Here is a 21006-nt window from a genome sequence, read left to right on the forward strand (position 1 = left end):
GTGGAGTGTTCCGGCGGTCGTTCATTTTGATGTGCTGAAACTAGGACAAACTGTGAAAACAGACATTTACTGTGATCAAATGGATCGAGTAAATTAATCTTTAATTGAAAAGCGCCAAGCGATCGTCAACAGAAAAGCCCTATTCTGCAACACGACAATGCAAGAACGCTCTAAGCAAGCTGAATCCTGGAAAAAATTAATGAACTGGGGCGGGAGGTACTGCCTCACCCACCATACTTGACCGATATCGCGCCATCGGATTTCCGTTTTTTCCGATCACCACAGCATTTTATAAGCGGCACAAAATTTCAAAATGTGGACGATGCCGAAAATGACATCTCCAGATTTTTGCTCGAAAACTAATTGACTTTTATCGATCCGGCCTTAAAAGTTTGCAAAGTAGTTGGTAAATTATTGTTGATAACGAAAATGATTACATCATTCATTAAAAAATAAATACTTGTTAATTTATGTTTGAATTTAATGTGAAAAGATATTACTTTCCGTCCCCACCTAAAACGAACGTCTAGCGTATTCTTACGTTAGGTTTAGAATTTCGGAATGTGCATCTTTCTGATAACAACTGGAGGAACAGGTAGTAATTTTCTTTGTTTTTTTATCTTTTCTGAAATACTTGAGGAAAAACCACGAAAAACCTTATTCAGGACTCTCCTAAACGAGGATCTGCCCCACTAGGAGTCGTTATTTGGATTAAAAATGTTCTTTCATTTCGCCTTTTTCACAACTGCACAATTTCGGCTGTGCAGCCATTTCACAGAGATACAAACCGTCAAAGAGATATATGTTGGCTACACTCAACATTTACGTCGACTGTACGTTGTTAAGACATTAATACTGCTGCATTTCATTTCATGGTCGGTATTTATATGGTTGGTGATTTTTGTTGTATGGGCTTTATGGTCGAACTATGCTTCTGCTACCTAAACTTGTTTGAAAATACTAACTGCATCTCTATAGCCTCTAATGATGTTTCCAACATTACGAGACGAAAAATGTTAGGCGGTGAAGCTTACCTTAGACCGACGGCATAATGGTGGTGGTGGTGGTGGTGGTGGTGGTGGTGGTGGTTGTTGATCCGGGGGAGGGATCAAACAGTGAGGTCATCGGACCCATCAGATTAGGGAAGGAAGTCGGCTGCGCCCTTTCAAAAGGAACCATCCCGGCATTTGACCGAAGCTATTTAGGCAAATCACGAAAAATCTAAATCAGCATGGCCGGTCGCGGGTTTGAACTGTCCTCCAGAATGCGAGTCCAGGGTGCTAACCTCTGCGCCACCTCGCTCAGCGGCATAATGCTCATACAACAATAACCATCAAGGATATTAATAATTACGCCCTTTATCAGGTTGAATTAATGAATATCCAAATCGAGTTTTTCATATTATAAACCAATAGTCAACTCATTGCATGTCGCGCACTCGTAGTCAAGATGTATCTCAAAATAACGTATAAAACTACACCGAAAGTACCGAGGTGCTGGCTCCAACAAAACAGCTGTCCAGAACTCTTTTGGAGCAGGAGGAGTGCGTAGCCACATTACCGTCCGGCATCTGGCTAGTGCTAACTAAAGATATTTGCTCCGATTAGATACACCTGTGAGAATGGCCGTGACCTTCCTTCAGGAAGCGCTCCAACCAGTCTGTCACAAAGGAAGAAAACAGCGGAGATTTCCGCTCGAGACAGTGTTGTTCTCACGGTCACGAGTCCACTCATTAACTCCTGCCGCAAGACCCATTAGTTTATCATGTAAGACGCTTGAACACGAAGTGGAAATCAGTCCAGGTCTTGCTGAAGGACGACATGGACATTCGCTACACGTATAGCTGGAGGAGGGAGTCCTAAAGCTTGTTTTCACAAGGATCAACTTGTAACCGAGCTCTCGTATATTCTCTAAATGTTCAGCAATCTCACCAGCAGTCCATCACAGCTATTACGCAATAGCTGAGACGTTAGAACACCGGCAAACATGTCTCACAAACGTAGACTGACTCCACAATAAAACATTAAGGAAATGAGAAAATTGCAACAACACGTCCATTAATTTTGTAAGTTTCAAGCAGCCCCTCTACTAATCCTTTGACTAATTGCTGTTAAGCTCTATATTTGCGTCTTGTTGTATACCTTCTGCCGGCCGGTGTGGCCGTGCGGTTAAAGGCGCTTCAGTCTGGAACCACGTGACCGCTACGGTCGCAGGTTCGAATCCTGCCTCGGGCATGGATGTGTGTGGTGTCCTTAGGTTAGTTAGGTTTAATTAGTTCTAAGTTCTAGGCGACTGATGACCTCAGAAGTTAAGTCGCACAGTGCTCAGAGCCATTTGTATACCTTACAAAACACTTATGCGTTTGGACAAGGCTGGTGTGACGTAAAATAATATCCAGATTTTCCTCACAGAAATGCGCAAGTAACGAACGCGATGAAACGTACATCACCGAATCGTGTTCCTCACTCCAGATGCGCAGAGGAGGTCTCTATAGCTTATCACAGTTCAACAAGCTAATTCATTTTTTGCGGACAAAGTGCAGACCACCTAAGGCCTTATCGACCGTCTGCTCGTCGGCGTGACGACTCAGAAAAATCGTGACGTGAAGTTGTATTACTGCGAACTGTCTTATCGGTTCGAGGTGGGCGACGCTTTTCGGTAGTAAAAAAACACCTGCGGTGAGACAGACGATGAATAACTTCTTACCTTCACAAGAATCTTTCTTCAAAGTTAAGACATCGTCAATGAGCGGCAATTAATTTTACGACAAGATGCGAAAACCATTCACAATGTACACAATAGAATGGCATTGCTTTCCACCCTGACATGTAAGACTTCAGTTCACCTTGCGCTGTGATTAAGAGAAATCACAGCAACCTAAATTATGTTTTCCTGGCGGGAATTCGAGCTACGTTCCTTCCAAGTTTGTTTCTAGTTGTCTCAACCACTACTCGTCGGCGTAGGGTAACTGTAGTTATCTTCAACTATCCTTTGTCAAAACTATGTAAGAGAACAACGTTTTAATGGACATACTTAGAATGTAACGAAAGTAACTGAAATCGCCTGCATCATTATCTACAATTTAAACTTGCTTGAATCTTTAGATTTGTGTTCTCTGATTTTTTTGTGTTGTCATGATTGTGCTCTGTATGCTTGATTAACAAGATGTTTATCTGTTATGTTAACAACGCCGCAAAAGTACAAAGAGTGTTTATATTTTGTCGCAACTTTATACGAGGAGACGGTGGTCTGAAAAGACTTCGGGAGGCCCAACGGTACCGGTCGATCGCCAAGTAATCCTCAGCCAATAGGTGTCAGTGGATGCGGAAATGGAGGGGCAGGTAGTCAGCACACCACTCTCGCGGCCGTAGTCACTTTTCGTGACCGGAGCCGCTTCTTCTCAGTAAAGTAGCTCCTCAATGGGCCTCACAAGGGCAGTATGCACACCACTAGCCAACAGCTCTCGGTAGGCCCGAACGGTCACCCATGCAAGTGGTGGCCTAGTCCGAAAGCGCTTAACTCCAGTTATCTGATGGAAACCGGTGTTACCACTGCAGCAACACTGGAATATAATGTACTAATTTCAAAGTTTAGTTTCCTCTCGCACTACAATGTCCTACCTGACCTAAAGCTTAGCATCTAAGCACACCAAAACCATTCACTGTTGTTAACAAAGCTGCAACAGTACCGTTACCAAACTATCGGTCATGAAGTATATAATAAACGTAACCACCACTCACAGACTAGACCTAGGCCTGTTCCGACTAGCCGACTGCTGCCTACAAGGCAGTACGAGGACCGACCTTTGATCGTGGGTCGTGTGATCACTATGTCGCCAATACCTGCAGCCGTCACGGTCAGCAGATTAAATATGATAATGCCGCTGTCTCTTTATTCAAACAGCCCATCATTTGGCGTACCGGACTACCCAACCACTGAAAAAAAAAAAAATGAGGAAGTACCGGGAATCGAACTCGGGTCCCTTCCTAACGAAAAGCGTCGACGCTAGCTCTTTTCTCCCAATTTGTTTCTTCGTTGTCTTTCTTCTTCGAGGAGATCGGTTCTATGCGGACGCTGCAAGGCGTCTCTCAACATCTAGAGAGGAAAACTTTACTCAGTTTTTTTTTACTTTTTTATTATAGAGGGTGACTAGCCCCTGACCGAAAACGCTGAGCTACCGTGCCGGCTGCCATTCGGCCAAGGAGGCGGTTAAATTTTTTTAATGGTTCAACTGCGATGGGTATTTTGGATTACTTAATAGGAAACGCAACAGCGTCAGGCTGTAGCAGCCTGTCTTATTGTGAAAGAGACTGAAACCTGTCTTACGTGCAGCTGAGTGATCACTGAATTTGGTAGAGGTGATTAAAGACTTTGTTTACCTTAGAAATACGAAAACATGATAATGCAATAAACATAACCATATAGCAAGAACACATTCTACTTTTTTAAAAAAGGTAGCTACCAAGTGACGTAATCTGTAGTGCCATATTTTGCCGACCTACATTTGAAGTAATCGATGGAAAGAAAGTACTAACCCTCAGTTTAGCGTGAAATTACTTGATCACGGTATTTCTGCATTTTCCAATGCAACACAAGCCTTTAACAAGCTGCTCCATTAGTGCCGCTAGAAATAACTATCTACGATGTAAATTGTATTGTCTTACATATTTATATCCTTGCGTCTGAACATAATCAACATATAAAATGCAGTAACACAAAATTACTCTTGTGGATTAGCACTTTTTACCGGTGGTCACTTCGTCTGACCGAACAGTACTGAATGAGGACGGCGTACGATTGTCAGGAACATAAAAAAAACTGAAGTGAGTGAGGAAATCAGTCGAAGGCTTCACTTTTTGCAGGATGTGAGTATTGCTTCAGTTTTTATTACTTATTAACGAAGAAAGTGCGCTCAGATTGAGCTTTCAGTAATGGCCTAAGAATACACCGTGAAGTCGCTTTTTAGCAACGATGTAGCGGTTTTTTTCCACTGATAAACAGATTAAGTTCATCCAAGTTGGTAGGAGCTATGATTACCCTGCAGCACAATGGTTATCATGCGATAAGGCAAAGTAGGTGCAAAGAAATAGAAACTATAATCCAGGAAATCACCTTGGCGAAGCGAAAGAGAACACGAAATATTAAAGTCAGTATTTTTATATGGCCGAAATCCTTACGCGTATGTGGGTGCGGACTTTCCAGTAGCTAAATGTCGACATTTCGGCTTGCAGCGCCCAAGGCCGCGGGTTCGAAGTCGAACGAGGCCGGCCGGTTCTTTTGACAGCAGCTCGCCGGCTGCTGCTGCCCCGCCTACTTTTCACAAGTGCGTGCGAGAAAACAGCCGACCAGACGCCTTTAAAAGCATTCCTAGCCGCAGGAAGAACAGGAAAATGCAGCGAATTGATGCCGTGAGAAATCCGATGTCAGTATTACGATGTAATGAACGCAAAAAGTCGAAAACTGGCAATTTTTATTTTTAATCAATAAGTTATCACTACCGCTTTTCAAACCTTGAGAAACAAATCTCCCGTGATGTCGGTCGGGTACAGTTAAGGTACCATATACAATAACAGCTGAGTTATATTTACCTAACTGTAAATTACTGACAATGCTACATTACATTTGAAACACTATACACTCACGCGGGAACCTATTTACTGGAAATACTCGTTTAATTCAACGACAAAATAGCAACAACTTAGCTGTAAAGCGAACATGCATGCTGCATTTAGCTCTTCCGTTGTCTCTCGAATAGCAGCTTAATGCAGCATCAATATTTTTCGGAAATTTATTTCGAGTAAAGTATGTGACTAAGCATAACTTCGAAACGACCCAAGAATGAAACAAAATCTTTATTACTTTCTTGGACACAGCACGTATTGATGACCCTTGTGAAAGGTACAGGAAGCTCCTGGCTGAACAAAACCAGCCAAGAAAATTCCCGAGTTAGGTTGCAAGAGCTTTCCTGCAAAAGCTCCGATTATTCGACCAGCTGTTAAAAGATTTGTGCCATTTCCAAGGTAGGCACATAGGTTTTTAATAGCAAATCGAAATATCGGAATGAGTCATAAATTGAATGAGAAATTCAGTCCGTTGTCCTGCGACAGGCGTATCATCTTAGTCAACGTAGATTTCGAAGCACAGTTTCATTTTCAGCACTCCATCCGGGCGTTAGTTGGCATTCACCGCGATTTCAACGCGATGGAAAGCCTGTCAGAGAGTGGGCTACCTTACATAGGACATCGCAAAGTACTTCTTTAGTCACTTTATTTACTTTGCAGCTGTACTGTTTGTCAGTCAACTATTTTTGACTTCTGTCAATGATCAGTCAAAACCTGTCGACAAATTCATGCGTCTCACGTTCTCATTATTGTTTACAGTGCGACAATTGTAAGATTAAATGTCCCCTCGTCTTGCAGGCTGGCATCTGAGCAGGGAAAACTTTTTGCGCGACGTACCTTATTCAGCTGAGGGTTTCGCAGATGGTCGAGCCCTCTGGTGAGCGAGGGGCAAGCGGCGCTACCGCTCTCGTTGGCCGCCCACTGGCCCATTTTGTCCCTGTGCAGGTCGGACATGGTGGATGCTGCTGCTTCTGCTGCCGGCTCCGTAGCTGTAGACGTCTCCTTGCTGCTGCCGTCGCCGCGTTTGCACGAACACGCCTTTCCTTCTGGCTGGCCGCTCTCGACGGCAGTACCGCCATTATAACTCATCCTGTTGGAGGGGGGAAAAGCGGCCGTCAGTGACGTCACACAAAGCGTGCGCTTTGGAGGCAGAGGCGGTGGCGCCGCGCGGCGGCGGCCGGCGCTACTGCCAGGCGATCAGCTGAGCGGCAGACGCTACCGAAGCTGGCTCTGGGTCAGCTGCCGTGGATCTCGACCTACATCAACGAGTTGGGGGATCCCTGTCCTTGTAGCTCAGATGTCAGCTGCTCTCATGGCTGCGCGCTTCTTAATTGTGTGCATCTGCAACTGCACTGCACGCACTGTGACGAACCGTATTCAATAATAAGACGAATATTCCCCTGGAACGCCCTTCCTTCAATCATTAAATGCTTCACACCCTTCCTCAGGATAAATTTAACCATTTTGCTCTTCCAGATACTGAAATAATTGTTGATATATACCTGACACAGGCGAAATACCGTCAGACTTCAAGAAGAATATGATAATTCCAATCCCAAAGAAAGCAGGTATTGACGGATGTGAAAATTACCGAACTATCAGTTTAATAAGTCACGGCAGCAAAATAGTAACGCGAATTCTTTACAGATGAATGGAAAAACTGGTAGAAGCCGACCTCGGGGAAGATCAGTTTGGATTCCGTAGAAATATTGGAGCACGTGAGGCAATACTGACCTTACGACTTATCTTAGAAGCTAGATTAAGAAAAGGCAAACCTATGTTTCTGGCATTTGTAGACTTAGAGAAAGCTTTTGACAGTGTTGACTGAAATACTCTCTTTCAAGTTCCGAAGGTGGCAGGGGTAATATACAGGGAGCGAAAGTCTATTTACAACTTGTACAGAAACCAGATGGCAGTTATAAGAGTCGAGGGACATGAAGGAGAAGCAGTGGTTGGGAAGCGAGTGAGAGAGGGTTGTAGCCTATCCCCAATGTTGTTCAATCTGTATATTGAGCAAGCAGTAAAGGAAACAAAAGAAAAATTTGGAGTAGGTATTAAAATCCATGGAGAAGAAATAAAAACTTTGGGGTTCGCCGATGACATTGTAATTCTGTCAGAGACAGCAAAGACTTGGAAGAGCAGTTGAACGGAATGGATAGTGTCTTGAAAGGAGGATATAAGATAAACATCAACAAAAGCAAAACGAGGATAATGGAACTAATGGAACGTAGTCGAATTAAGTCGGGTGATGCTGAGGGAATTAGATTAGGAAATGAGACGCTTAAAGTAGTAAAGGAGTTGTGCTATTTGGGGAGCAAAATAACATGATGGTCGAAGTAGAGAGGATATAAAATGTAGACTGGCAATGGCAAGGAAAGCGTTTCTGAAGAAGAGAAATTTGTTAACATCGAATATAGATTTAAGTGTCAGGAAGTCGTTTCTCAAGGTATTTGTATGGAGTGTAGCCATGTATGGAAGTGAAACATGGACAGTAAGTAGTTTGAACAAGAAGAGAATAGAAGATTTCGAAATGTGGTGCTACAGAAGAATGCTGAAGATTAGATGGGTAGATCACGTAACTAATGAGGAGGTATTGAATAGAATTGGGGAGAAAAGGAGTTTGTGGCACAACTTGACTAGAAGAGGGAATCGGTTGGTAGGACATGTTCTGAGGCATCAAGGGATCACCAATTTAGTATTGGAGGGCAGCGTGGAGGGTAAAAACGTAGATGGAGACCAAGAGATGAATACACTAGGCAGATTCAGAAGGATGTAGGCTGCAGTACGTACTGGGAGATGAAGCAGCTTGCACAGGATAGAGTAGCATGGAGAGCTGCATCAAACCAGTTTCAGGACTGAAGACCACAACAACAACATATTTCTGTCATCAACTGTAAGCTAACGCACCCGCCCCAATCCAAATGAAGGTTCCAAACCAGCTATTTACTGCCTACGTGAAACTCTTCTCATCTCTTACTCTCTACCTTTCAACAGTCAGCTACTTCCCTCAGATGTATTATACACTTACTTTTTCAAATATTCTCTCCATTACGGTTCCACTAAAGTGGCGCAGTGTTAAGATACTGGACATTCGGTTGGGAGGAAGACGGGGACCGTTCAAATTCGAATCTGGCCTTCCAGGTTTCCATGGTTTCGGTGACTCAGTTAAAGTAAATGGCATGATATTTCCCCTGATAATGGTACAGCTGATTTCCTTCCCCATTTGTGTTCAGTCTCTAAACCGAAATCATCATTGCCGAAAGGGGATCTGAATACTGCTTCTCCAGATTGCAAGTCCAGTGCCACTTCGCTCGCTAAGGCAGAGGGTGGAGGACAGGTGTGGAGGGTGGGGGGGTGGGGACAAAATATTTTGTTCTATATACTTACGTAGCCCGTCGTCCTGCACAAAGACAGAGCCCAGGTATTAAATTACAACTGAAGAATTTCACCATCTGTTGACATAACTCTCCGTTGAGATTTTACTTGTATATAGCTGACACACATTTGTTAAAATGAACTAGAAGCTGTTGTGTACTATTTGGAGGGATAGGAAATGGTAGTAAATTAAATATATGATAAAGCGAACATCTCTCACTACACAGAGAAAAAACTAAAACTGTTTTCGAGAAAGTAAAATCAATCTTCTGTTTGGCAAAGAAAATGACCAAAATAAGTTACATTAAAAATATGTAAAAAACAAACAAGCCAAAGCAAACGTTTTCTCTGATAGTGGATGTTTATTGATATCAAACATTGAAATCGACTAAATGTCACAAGTTATAATATTGTTGGGTCAATGGTCAAAGTCTTCGTGATAACAGGTTCAACGTAATATCAGACACACAACACACACATTCACACACACACACACACACACACACACACACACACTGGATTAAAAATGGTTCAAATGCCACTGATCACTATGGGACTTAGCTTCTGAGGTAAAAATAGTACGCTGTCCACTGGAAGCCACCTGTGATAGCTTGAAAGCCTCCTCTTTTATATTTTCGACATTAGGAACACGATTACAAGTCATAATTTTGTCTAAACGAGCATGTAGTACAACTTGTAATAAAAGCGACTCTACGATAAGTTCCCCATTGCGGTTGCTACTTTCAAAGTGTCTGTTTCTCAGTTTCTTCGACGAAAGCACAACTTTTGAGAAAAACACGCGAATGATAACAAAAAGAATTAATAACAAAATTGCGAAAAGGTTATCTTTTGTTTGTAGGAAAACGAAGCACATATACTGAAAAAGATATTTCTTGAAAACTGCACGAGCGTATACAAAATGACGAAAGGGTCGAACACAGGCAATGTCGTACATCTCTCAGGTAAAGACTAAGCAGGTAATGTATTCTTAGAAACATAATTCTGCATTTTTGAACTATATGAAATTTGGTATCCATCTTTCCTTTATTCTTTTGTATTTCTTCAGTCGAAAGGAGAATTGCACAAACTTTGGAAAGTTACAACTATATATTCAATTTTTCCTTAATTCTGAGTGCTTCAGAAGCACTAGACGTCACAATGAATTATCTTTCCTCTAGAACTTTCTTTTTCTTAATTTATTCTACGTGTAAGGTTAAATTATTGGTATCATTTACCATTTCTCAATACCCAGCGTGATAATAAGGAAACCTCGATGTGAATGGGGTGTTGAGCACTAAGTTCCGTCCTTCCAGCTCTAGGAAATACTACAGATTAAGCGATAAGTCTGGAATAAAGAGAGTAACCATTGTACGGGGCTTCTGCACAGAAACGCCAAATTTTTTGAAGTAGTTTAAAAATAGCAAATCTTTTTTTTTGGTTCAGATCTAACTTGCCGGTTGGTTGCAGAAGGACCCGGAGTTGCTGCCCAATTTTTGTCAAAGTTTGGAGCATGTTCATTATTTCATTGTTGCCCGTCAAATGTCTGGTGTTAGATCAAGAGCAGGCACACATTGTGGTTTGGCACGCAGGGCTTAAATCCATGGTTTGGTGCAAAGCCTTTTTGGTGCTGTTTGGAAGAAAGTAGCACCAGATGCCAAGAGGATAAAAGCATGACGAAGGCAGTTTCTGGACACTGAGAGCGGTCTGAAGCGGCATGCAAGGGTTCAGGGTGTCTCTGAAGAACAAGCTGAGAATGTTCGCCATCCGTTCCAACGATGTCCACGCAAATCAGTTTGTTGAGCTTCGCAGGAACTTCAGATACCACGTGCAACTACTCTTGAGGTCTCCAAAAAGCGGTTGCGCCTGTGTTCACACAAGGTGCAGATTCTGCAGGACATAAAGTCCGAAGACAACCAACAGCGATATGGATTTGAATGTGAAACGCTTAACCGGATCGACCGGAATCCCGCTTCCTCGACAAGTGTAATGCTTTCTGGCGAAACCACGTTGCATGACTCAACTGTGAATAAGTATAACGTTCACATCTGGAGGTCACAGAATCCGTACAGTTTCACGGAAATGGTACGAGGTCGCCCGAATGTGAACGTTTGGTGCAGCCTCAAGTGCGGCAAGATAACTGTATTGCTCTTCTTTGCTGGGGTGATTTTCACAGATACGACGTACCTATACATGTCGGAAATGTTTGCTTTCCCCAAGTCGAAGACCTGAAACCAAATCTTTGGTTTCAGCAAGATGGTGCTCCACATTACTGGTTGTCGGATGGTCGAACAACTCTGAATCGAACATTTCTAGGACGCTGGATTGGAAGACATGGGACCGTAAACTGGCCTCCGGTTCTCCTGACTTTACACCACTGGATTTTTTATCTCTGGGACAAGGTGAAGGAGAGGGTGCTCGCCGCTGCAATGCAACACCTTCAAGACCTCCGTATTCGAATTATGGAAGTCATCGGTTTCATCCTTCCTGATATGTTGAAGCTGACCCGGATGGGAACTGAGAGCAAACTAAACATTCTTCGCGTCATCGCACGAGCTCACGTTGAAGTGTTCTGATTTCGCGTTATAATTCCTTTGAAATCTTAATTTGGTGTTGGAGTAAATTGAAAATAGGGCATTTCGATGTATACTCCCCGTATTATTACCGAACGAGGTGGCACAAATCTTGGAATTCGACTTACATTTCAGAGGGAAGCAAATTAAATCCATGTCCTTCCTTCCAAATGGTTCAAATGGCTCTGAGCACTATGGGACTAGATTACTGAGGTCATCAGTCCCCTAGAACTTAGAACTACTTAAACCTAACTAACCTAAGGACATCACACACATCCATGCCCGAGGCAGGATTCGAACCTGCGACCGTAGCGGTCTCGCGGGTCCAGACTGTAGCGCCTAGAACCGCTCGGCCACCCCGGCCGGCCCTTCCTTCCAGATTTACGTTTTGTATGCGTTCTCGGAATCGCGTAACATAAACGCCGTGATAGATGCTTTGTAAAGAGAAACAGATTATTTCACTGCTCATCCTATCTTACATGGCCGGCCGGAGTGGCCGAGCGGTTCTAGGCGTTTCAGTCCGGAACCGCGCTGCTGCTACGGTCGCAGGTTCGAATCCTGCCTCGGGCATGGATGTGTGTGATGTCCTTAGGTTAGTTAGGTTTAAGTAGTTCTAAGTCCAGGGGACTGATGACCTCAGATGTTAAGTCCCATAGTGCTCAGAGCCATTTGAACCATTTTTTAAAATCTTACATGAGGTCTCTGTTCCGTGATTGACGGGTAGTTAATATGTAATCTCCCGTCCGTCTTTGCCTTTGCAACGTTATGGCTTTATTTCCAGGGATATTCGTTGCCTCCGTCTAAACTTGTGAAGTGTGTCGTATGTGTGACTGTATTGGTTGGTCAACTGTGAAGCATACTATGCCTGTGTCACTGAGGAAGAGTACTGAGGCCGGCCGCTGCGACCGAGCGGTTCTAGGCGCTTCAATCCGGAACCACGCGACCGCTACGGTCGCAGGTTCGAATCCTGCCTCGGGCATGGATGTGTGTGCTGTCCTTAGGTTAGTTAGGTTTAAGTAGTTCTAAGTCCAGGGGACTGATGACCTCAGATGTTAAGTCCAATAGTGCTCAGAGCCATTTAAAGAGTACTGAAATGACATTTCGTGTCTTAACCACTGCACCATTTCGCTTTCTTTCCAAACGAGCATCGCCGTAGACACTGAAATGAGGACCAGTGGAGCATTTAGAATTTAATACAGAACGTTGTAAATTAGAAACACCATTTCTGCTTCCCTCGCCACCAGAATTCGCGTGGGTAATACGTGTCCTTAACACTCTACAGGTTGGAGTGTCACCCACTTAACATAGTGGTGCGGTACCAGGTGTAGAAGAATGAAACCGGACTTCCCCTATAGATGGTGCTAGCCGTCAGTACGGGGACGAGAGACCACGTCTGCAGCGCCATCTGCTTCCTGTAGGGGCTGACGACGAATGTTAACACACAGTAAACCAAGTTCCACACATCGGTATCTGTTTCAAATCCGTAAACATGTCGAGTTTTGTGCCTACGAACTGCGATCTGCGGACACCACTGATTTTCTGTTATCATTTGAATTTGCGGACACCAATGGTTTCCTGTTATCATTTGAAGAAAACTGCTGCAGAATCGCATCGAATGCTTGACGAAGCTTTCGGCGAACATGCTCTCGGGAAAACAGTGTTTGGAGTGGTTGAAAAAATTCAAAAGTGGTGATTTTGACGTGAGAAAAGAAGAGCGCGGGAAACCACCGGAAAAGTTCGAAGACAACGAATTTCAGGCATTCTTGGATGAAGATGATACTCAGACTCAGCAGGAACTCGCGGAACAATTGAATGAGACGCACAAAGCCGTTTCTCTTCGGTCGAAAGCTATGGGAAAGGTGCAGAAAGTGGGAAAAACGGGTTACGCATGAACTGAAAGAAAGACAGAAAGCAAATCTAAAGACCACTTCTGAAATGCTGCTCGCCAGATACAAAAGAAAGTCGTTTTTCCATCGAATAGTGACAGGTGATGAAAAATGGATATATTTTGAGAATCATAAGCGTCGTAAATCATGGGTGAATCCAGGAAAACCATCGACATCGCATTGGAAAGAAGACAATGCTCTGTGTTTAATGGGATCAGGAGGTGTCATCTATTATGAGCTGCTAAAACCTAGTGAAACCGTTAACACTGACCGCTACCAACAGCAAATGATCGATTTAAATCGAGCATCACGTGGAAAAAGGCAACACAAAGTCGTATTGCTGCATGATAACGCCACATCACACACAGCAAAACGGGTCAGGTAAACCATCGAAGCGTTCAGTTGGGAAATAGTAGGGCATGCGGCTGATTCTCCAGACTTGGCTCCGTTCGACTACCATCTATTTGCATCACTGGAACACAATCTCACTGGAAAACGCTTCAGTTCGTATGAAAATGCGCGATAATGGCTCGCTGACTGGTTCGCTTCAAAAGAAGAATTTTTTTATTTTTTTATTTTATTTGGCGTGGCATTCGTAGCCTGCCGGAGAGGTGACAGAAATGTATAAATAGCAGTGGAGATTATTTTGAATAAAATATTGTTTATCAGTTTCAAACAACAGACCTGTAGTTATTGCAACAAGTATCTGGTTTCATGCTTCTACACCTGGCAGCTGCACGGACATTGCTTGAAAGTGTTTGTCTTTGAAGGGAATTCTAGCAGTCAATTTTGTTACTCCTCTCGCTGTTCGAAATAACAAAATTTCGAGAAAATTATCAAATGTGTGTGAATTCCTAAGGAACCAAACTGCTGAGGTCATCAGTCCCTAGACTTACACACTACTTAAACTAACTTACGCTAAAAACAACACACACACCCATGCCCGAGGGAGGACTCGAACCTCCGGCGGGAGGGGCTGCGCAGTCCGTGACACGACGCCTCTAACCGCCCGGCCACTCCACGCGGCAAAATTTCGAGACAAATGAACTGCTTCGACGGTTTCTTTCGCCTCGAGAGATAAGTATAATCAACAAAAACTTATCTTGTTTTGTGCAGTCACACTCGCGAGCTTTATACAAAGAAGCCACTGCAATAAAGTAGGGATTTAGGCGCACTTAGAGAATCCGACTTCTTGCTGAATTTACATTCTCTGTTGCAGGACGGAAAATTCCTGGCACGCAGGCGCCCTTCGCTCTAAAACAGATTTATTATGCTGTCGTAACTTCCATGCGACGCTACTGGAGGCTCTTCGGAGCGCTTCGGGTAGAGTGATGTGCATATCGATTTGGAATTCAGTATCTAGGTTTCCCAACATCCATGAGCCATAGACATTCGCTAGATTAATAGCTTCTGTCCCATATACACGATTTCATTATCGATTTATATACATCTACCATGCTTCTCTCATCCTTATATATTTCTGTTTTCTTCCTTTATTCGCATCTGCTAACCTTACCATAATGAATGTTAATAAGACTGAAATTTCTGAAATTACATGTATTTGTTACTATATCTATTACTACTCTCCTTTTTCTTCTTCTTTTACTACGTATTATTGTTAATATTGGCCCACTCATTTGTAGATGATACTTACATAATGATAATGGTTTCACTAATAAATTATCTCTAAATTCACAAAGTTCTCCAAGAGAACGATGAGCTATTCTGCAGATCTTCAGTAAAACTCTCTTTTGTAGTTGCTGTCAGAGCGATGGACGCATCAGTCCGACTACAACGGATTGTTTAATCCGTTATTATCCTATGGAGCCATAACATTTTGAAATTTGCGTTTTGTACAACATGAGGAGGACGGTATCTGTAGTATGAAGGAAAGCTTTTCTTTAACAGCTGTCTCTGTTCCAGCTTTTTTGGCGACCTCAACATGCCTTTCCTAATATTCTGCTATTATTATTGTCATTATGTACTGTTCATGTACTATGCATATTGTAACGTTGACTAACTAAATATGTCTGCTGATCTAGCCAGGTGAAATAAATGCATAAATAAATAAACATACCACATATATTGCTTAAGTGCCGTGGATTTTCACTACCCTAAACCATTTGTAGCTCTCTATAGATGCCGTACGACAAAACAAATAACTGTGCTGCAAACTGCATTCGCGATCGCGCTTCATTTACGCGTGTTATTAACAGTCCCAATTGTCGCAGCTTGCGCGTCAGAGGTGTTAACCGAGTTGATGCAATTCCGGATTGTTTTAACTGCAACTGTCTTGAGTATAGTGTGCAGTGTGGTGTAGTGTCGTGTTTTTGTTTTTGTTCTTAATGATGGTGATAATGACGACGACGACGATGATGACGATGATGATGACGAGAGAAGGGAGAGGGTAAATCTCGGTGTCACGCGAGGCCTTTTCCTCTCGATTAACAACAACAGAGTCTTCAATTTTAACATCCCATTAACAGTGTTATATACCTTCACTCTATGAGACCGCAAAGAGCAGAAGAAAAGAATAACAAAGTAAAACCTACATCAGCCTTCAAATGTTCAGAATCGGCTGTATGAAGCGTCGCTTGGTTTTGACTCTAGTCTCCAAGCGATAATACAGTGCCTCCGTTCCGTCATGAGGGTTTCGCTCCGTGTGGGGATCGTCTTAGGTTTGAAGCCATAAGACGCTAATGATGGTTATTTCTTCACCGGATTAACGTGTTAAGATAGACAGAATCTCGGAAGGAAAGGAGCTATGTACCGGTATATTTTTCACCTTCTAACTTGCTTTGTTTCCTGCTCACCCTTAACAAAACCAAGTCAAAGTTACGATGCGCAAGTAGTGAGTACATCATCCAAAATTTTTCGCCTAACACATCATCAACCCGGTGTTGGCAGGTGCTGAAAATCACTATAGTTACTACAAAACAGATACCGACAAAAATCACTGAAAGGATTACAGTTTTTTTTAAATTTTCCGTTAATATATCTTCCAGAAAATTCTGAATAGTATGGGACATTTTGATCTTAGTTTCTTCATTTATTCATAAGAGAAGAAGAGTTTTTACGATACCAGGTGTCGCCCTGGCCCTTCGCTTTCCACATTACGAAAAACAAAGACACTGTAACGAAACGCTTGTTAATAACGTGGTAAATAGAACCAATACATACTAGACATTTTCAGAACGTCCATCTGTCAAAACAGCAACACTCCAAATGCAACAACGAACATACATCCAGACGGAAGGTCCCAATGCGAAATAGCAGTTGAAAATGCCATTGGAAGTCTTCAGTCGACAAGGCCATGCGAATTGACTTTTTTCATTTCTGAAAGTATCATCATCAACCGGGCGTCAGTGTTCAGAATGAAAATACTTAGTTGTCAACCGGACATCAATACACCGAACTAGCGTTACTACAAGAAAAAAAGACTGTCCTAAATTTTTTGAATGATATGCCGCCATCTGACTGTAATAATTTTTCTTTTATAATTGCGAAGGCTTCCGCGGCCAGAGTCAGTCGACGTAAAAGTTTTCTGGGTATGGCACCGCGTCATAATGTAAAAAACTAATGCTGCTGGAAAAAAACCAACGTTTCGGCCACGGTTTCAGCGGCCTTCTAGACCCAAAAGAAGGCCGCTGCAACCGTGGCCGAAACGTTGGTTTTTCTCCAGCAGCAGTAGTTTTTTACATTATGACGCGGTACCGTACCCAGAAAACTTTCATGTCGATTTTTTCTTTTATTGTTATACGATCTAGGTTTCGGCTTTAGGCCATTTACAAGTACAAAAACAGGAATAAACGAAAGAGCATAAATCATAAAAGCAATAATCACGGAAATCATGAAAAATAATGTACACACATCAAAAAAAGTTTTGCATCACCTCGGTTCCGAGAGTTCCAGAAACTGTACAGAAAACTGGAATAGAGATCAACATAAACATCATTTTCGCCCTTTTTATTGCTCATGAAAACCACTCATTGCATGTTTACCACCATACAGCGCGACCTTCAGAGATGGTGATCCAGATTGCTGTACACCGGTACCTCTAATACCCAGTAGCAAGACCTCTTGCATTGATGCATGCCTGTATTCGTTGTGGCACACTATGCACAAGATCATCAAGGCATTGTCGGTCCACGTTGTCCCACTCCTCAACGGCGATTCAGAGTGGTTGGTGGGTCAACGTCGTTCTTAAACAGCCCTTTTCAATCTATCCCAGGCATGTTCGATAGGGTTCATGCCTGGAGAACATGCTGGCCACTCTAGTGGAGCGATGTTGCTATCCTAAAGAAAGTCATTCACAAGATGTACACGATGAGGGCGCGAATTGTCGTCCATGAAGGCGAATGTCTCCCCAATATGCTGCCGATATGGTTGCACTACCGGTGCATGGCATTCTGAGGATGGCATTCATGTATCGTACGGCCGTTACGGTGCCTTCCATGACCACCAGCGGCGCACATCGACCCCATATAATGCCAACCCAAAACATCAGGGAACCTCCACCTTGCTGCACTCGCTGGACAGTGTGTCTAAGCGTTCAGAATGACTGAGTTGCCTCCAAACACGTCTCCGACGATTGTCTGGTTGAAGGCATATGCGACACTTATCGGTGAAGAGAACGTGATGCCAATCCTGAGCGGTCCATTCGGCATGTTGTTGGACCCATCTGTACCGCGCTGCATGGAGTCGTGGTTGCAAAGATGGACCTCGTCATGGACGTCGGGATTGAAGTTGCGCATCATGGAGCCCATTGCGCACAGTTTGAGTCGTAACACGACGTCCTTGTTGCTGCACGGAAAGCATTATTCCACGTGGTGGCGTCGCCGTCAGGGTTCCTCCGAGCCATAATCCGTAGGTAGCGGTCATCCACTGCAGTAGTAGCCCTTGGGCGGCCTGAGCGAGGCATGTCATCGACAGTTCCTGTCTCTATGTATCTCCTCCATGTCCGAAAAACATCGCTTTGGTTGAATCCGAGACGCCTGCGCACTTCCTTTGTTGAGAGCCCTTCCTGGCACAAAGTAACAATGTGGACGCAATCGAACCGCGGTATTGGCCGTCTAGGCATGGTTGAACTAGAGACAACACGAGCCGTGTACGTCCTTCCTGGTGGAATAACTGGAACTGATCGGCTGTGTTACCCCCTCCGTCTAACAGGCGCTGCTCGTGTTTGGTTGTTTACATCTTTGGGTGGGTTTAGTGATATCTCTGAACAGTCACAGGGACTGTAACTGTGATACAATCCACAGTTAACGTCTATCTCCAGGAGTTCTGGGAACTGGGGTGATGCAAAACTTCTTTTTTTTTTTAGTGTGTGTGTAAATACCATGAGTCTTTACCTTATTTACATATCAAACGACATCATACTGGTATGAAATTCAAGTCGTTTTTGGAAAAGCATATCCGGTCATATAGTCCAGATCTGTCATTAGTAAAAGTGAGATTATCTCCAAAACGCCTAAACATATTGCAGACTTTCTTTTTTGGATGCTACTGCACAGCTGTTATCTGAAACTGCCACCCATGCAATTGTGTCTGAACAACAACTGACATGGAGATAGATGCAACGATCTTCCAAATATCACCTGAGAGACTTCACAGCCTGCACAACGCAGTCTGTGATGTCTTAGGGAATAAGGTAGTTGAACTGTTTATTTTGCGTGATAAATACGTTATGTTTGCATACAGTGGTACATAACAGTGTTTTCAGTTTATGACATGAGATTCACTATTAAAGTTCAAGTGTAAACATCGTGAAGCGTCTTATCGTAATATATTTGAAACAAACATGGAGTTTCTACATTGTAATAAAGTTAATTATGTAAAACATGGTGCACTATTTAGGCGAGAAGTAGTATGTTTCGTTACAAATTGCAACACCAGAACGTAAATGCTCCCAAAAGTCCCTCACACCAGCACAATCAACCAAGAAAGCCACTTATGGTTGGGAGGGTGAAGTAATATGGATGCAACTGTGGAGCCAAAGCTTTTGGATCATATAACAATAAAATAAAAGTTATGGCAGTCAAACGGCGGTGGCACCATTCAAAAAGTTTGCCATGACTGTGGCTTCAACCAAAATAAAAATCTAAAAATTTTCTTATTGTTGTTGGAAATTTGTGGTAAGGTCTAATGGGGCCAAACTGCTGAGGTCTTCGGTACCTAAGCTTACACACTTAATCTAACTTTAACTTACGCTAAGGACAACAAACACACCCATTCCCGAGGGAGGACTCGAACCTCTTACGGAGGGAGCCGAGTGGACCGTGACAAGACGCCAAAACCGCTCGGTTATCCCGCGCGGCTTTCTTGTTGTTGCTGTGGTCGCAATTCTCCACGTTAGTCTATCCTATGCATCTCCGCATTACTCCTGCAACCTACATTCATTTGAATCTGCTTAATATAGTCAGATCCTGGTCTCTCACGACAATTTTTACCCTTCACACTTCTATCCATTACCAATTTGACGTTTTCTAGTAACTAATACCCTTTTTTTAATCAAGTTGTTTCATAAACGTTCTAAGAGAAACAAATAGCGTGTAGCAGCTTGTTTTCTTTTTTTCCTAGTGCTATCCAATTCTCACATTCTATCTCGTTTTATCTTTTTGGGTAGATCAAGAACGTCCAGATGCTCTCCCATCTCCTGAACTACAGCGACCATCACCTCAACCCAGTTATAGCGGCTGCACGTGAAATCATCACTAGAATTGGAAAAGAGGACAATCCTTACCAACAGACTGTAGCAACGCACAAAAACGAAGCTCTTCCACCTAGTCTCCCGGTACACAATCGTTTATCTGTCATAAGAAACTACGAAGTTTTCGTTCGCTATCGTTATCATCATCACCACCACTGTTTTGTGTCGTCCGAAGAGTGAGCTGCCAAAGCAAGGTTTGGCACCTCGCAACGCAACCACAAGAAAGGACAGTCGCTGCAAGCCTTATCGACGAATATGCGACAACGGCGTAGCCACGCCCAAAACGTTTCACTACGCCACCGCAATGAATCTTCTGCTTACGGCTGAGCACACTACCGTTTAGCCCATTCCGTGACTAAGACGACAGCATCGTCTTCTAGTAGGCCAGCTGTGTGATCAGTTTATGAGGCAGACAATGACGTGAAAGTTATTATCAAGTGAACTCTGAGAGACCATAATTTGTCTGTATCAAGTGATACGTTTTTTCAGAAACAGTTGTAATTGCTCGTGGCGTCCCTGTCGAAAAGGATTGTACAAAGTAATGTAATTCTTCTTATCTACATTGTAATAAAGTGAACTAATATTTTATGTGCTGTAGTATCCACTCGATCTCCTCCCGAAGCAAATCAAATACTCCACCGCTGGACCGGCGAGTGTATTTTCGTCCGGTTCAACAAGAATCATCATCGACGACAACTACAAATAGAAATATAACTACTACATCAATACAGCAGCAACAACAGCTACTACTACTACTACTCTACTAATACTAAAGGGTGGTGCAAAATAGGTGTTATAAAGCTCTTGCCTACTGTGGTTTAATCGTATACTGTATATGATTCTCC

General features: G+C 43.1%; 1 protein-coding gene across 2 annotated transcripts in view; it reads right to left on the reverse strand.

The window, feature by feature from the left end:
• Positions 1–21006, reverse strand: part of LOC126161695 (NADP-dependent malic enzyme-like) — a 395549-nt gene that overhangs the window by 97580 nt on the left and 276963 nt on the right. For both annotated transcript variants that reach the window (XM_049917710.1, XM_049917711.1), the window contains one exon: positions 6459–6711. In XM_049917710.1, the coding sequence (XP_049773667.1) occupies positions 6459–6711 (253 nt within the window). The remainder of the gene's footprint in view (positions 1–6458; positions 6712–21006) is intronic.

The sequence above is a fragment of the Schistocerca cancellata genome, chromosome 2 (genome assembly GCF_023864275.1).
Source record: "Schistocerca cancellata isolate TAMUIC-IGC-003103 chromosome 2, iqSchCanc2.1, whole genome shotgun sequence".
Taxonomy (NCBI): Eukaryota; Metazoa; Arthropoda; class Insecta; order Orthoptera; family Acrididae; genus Schistocerca; species Schistocerca cancellata.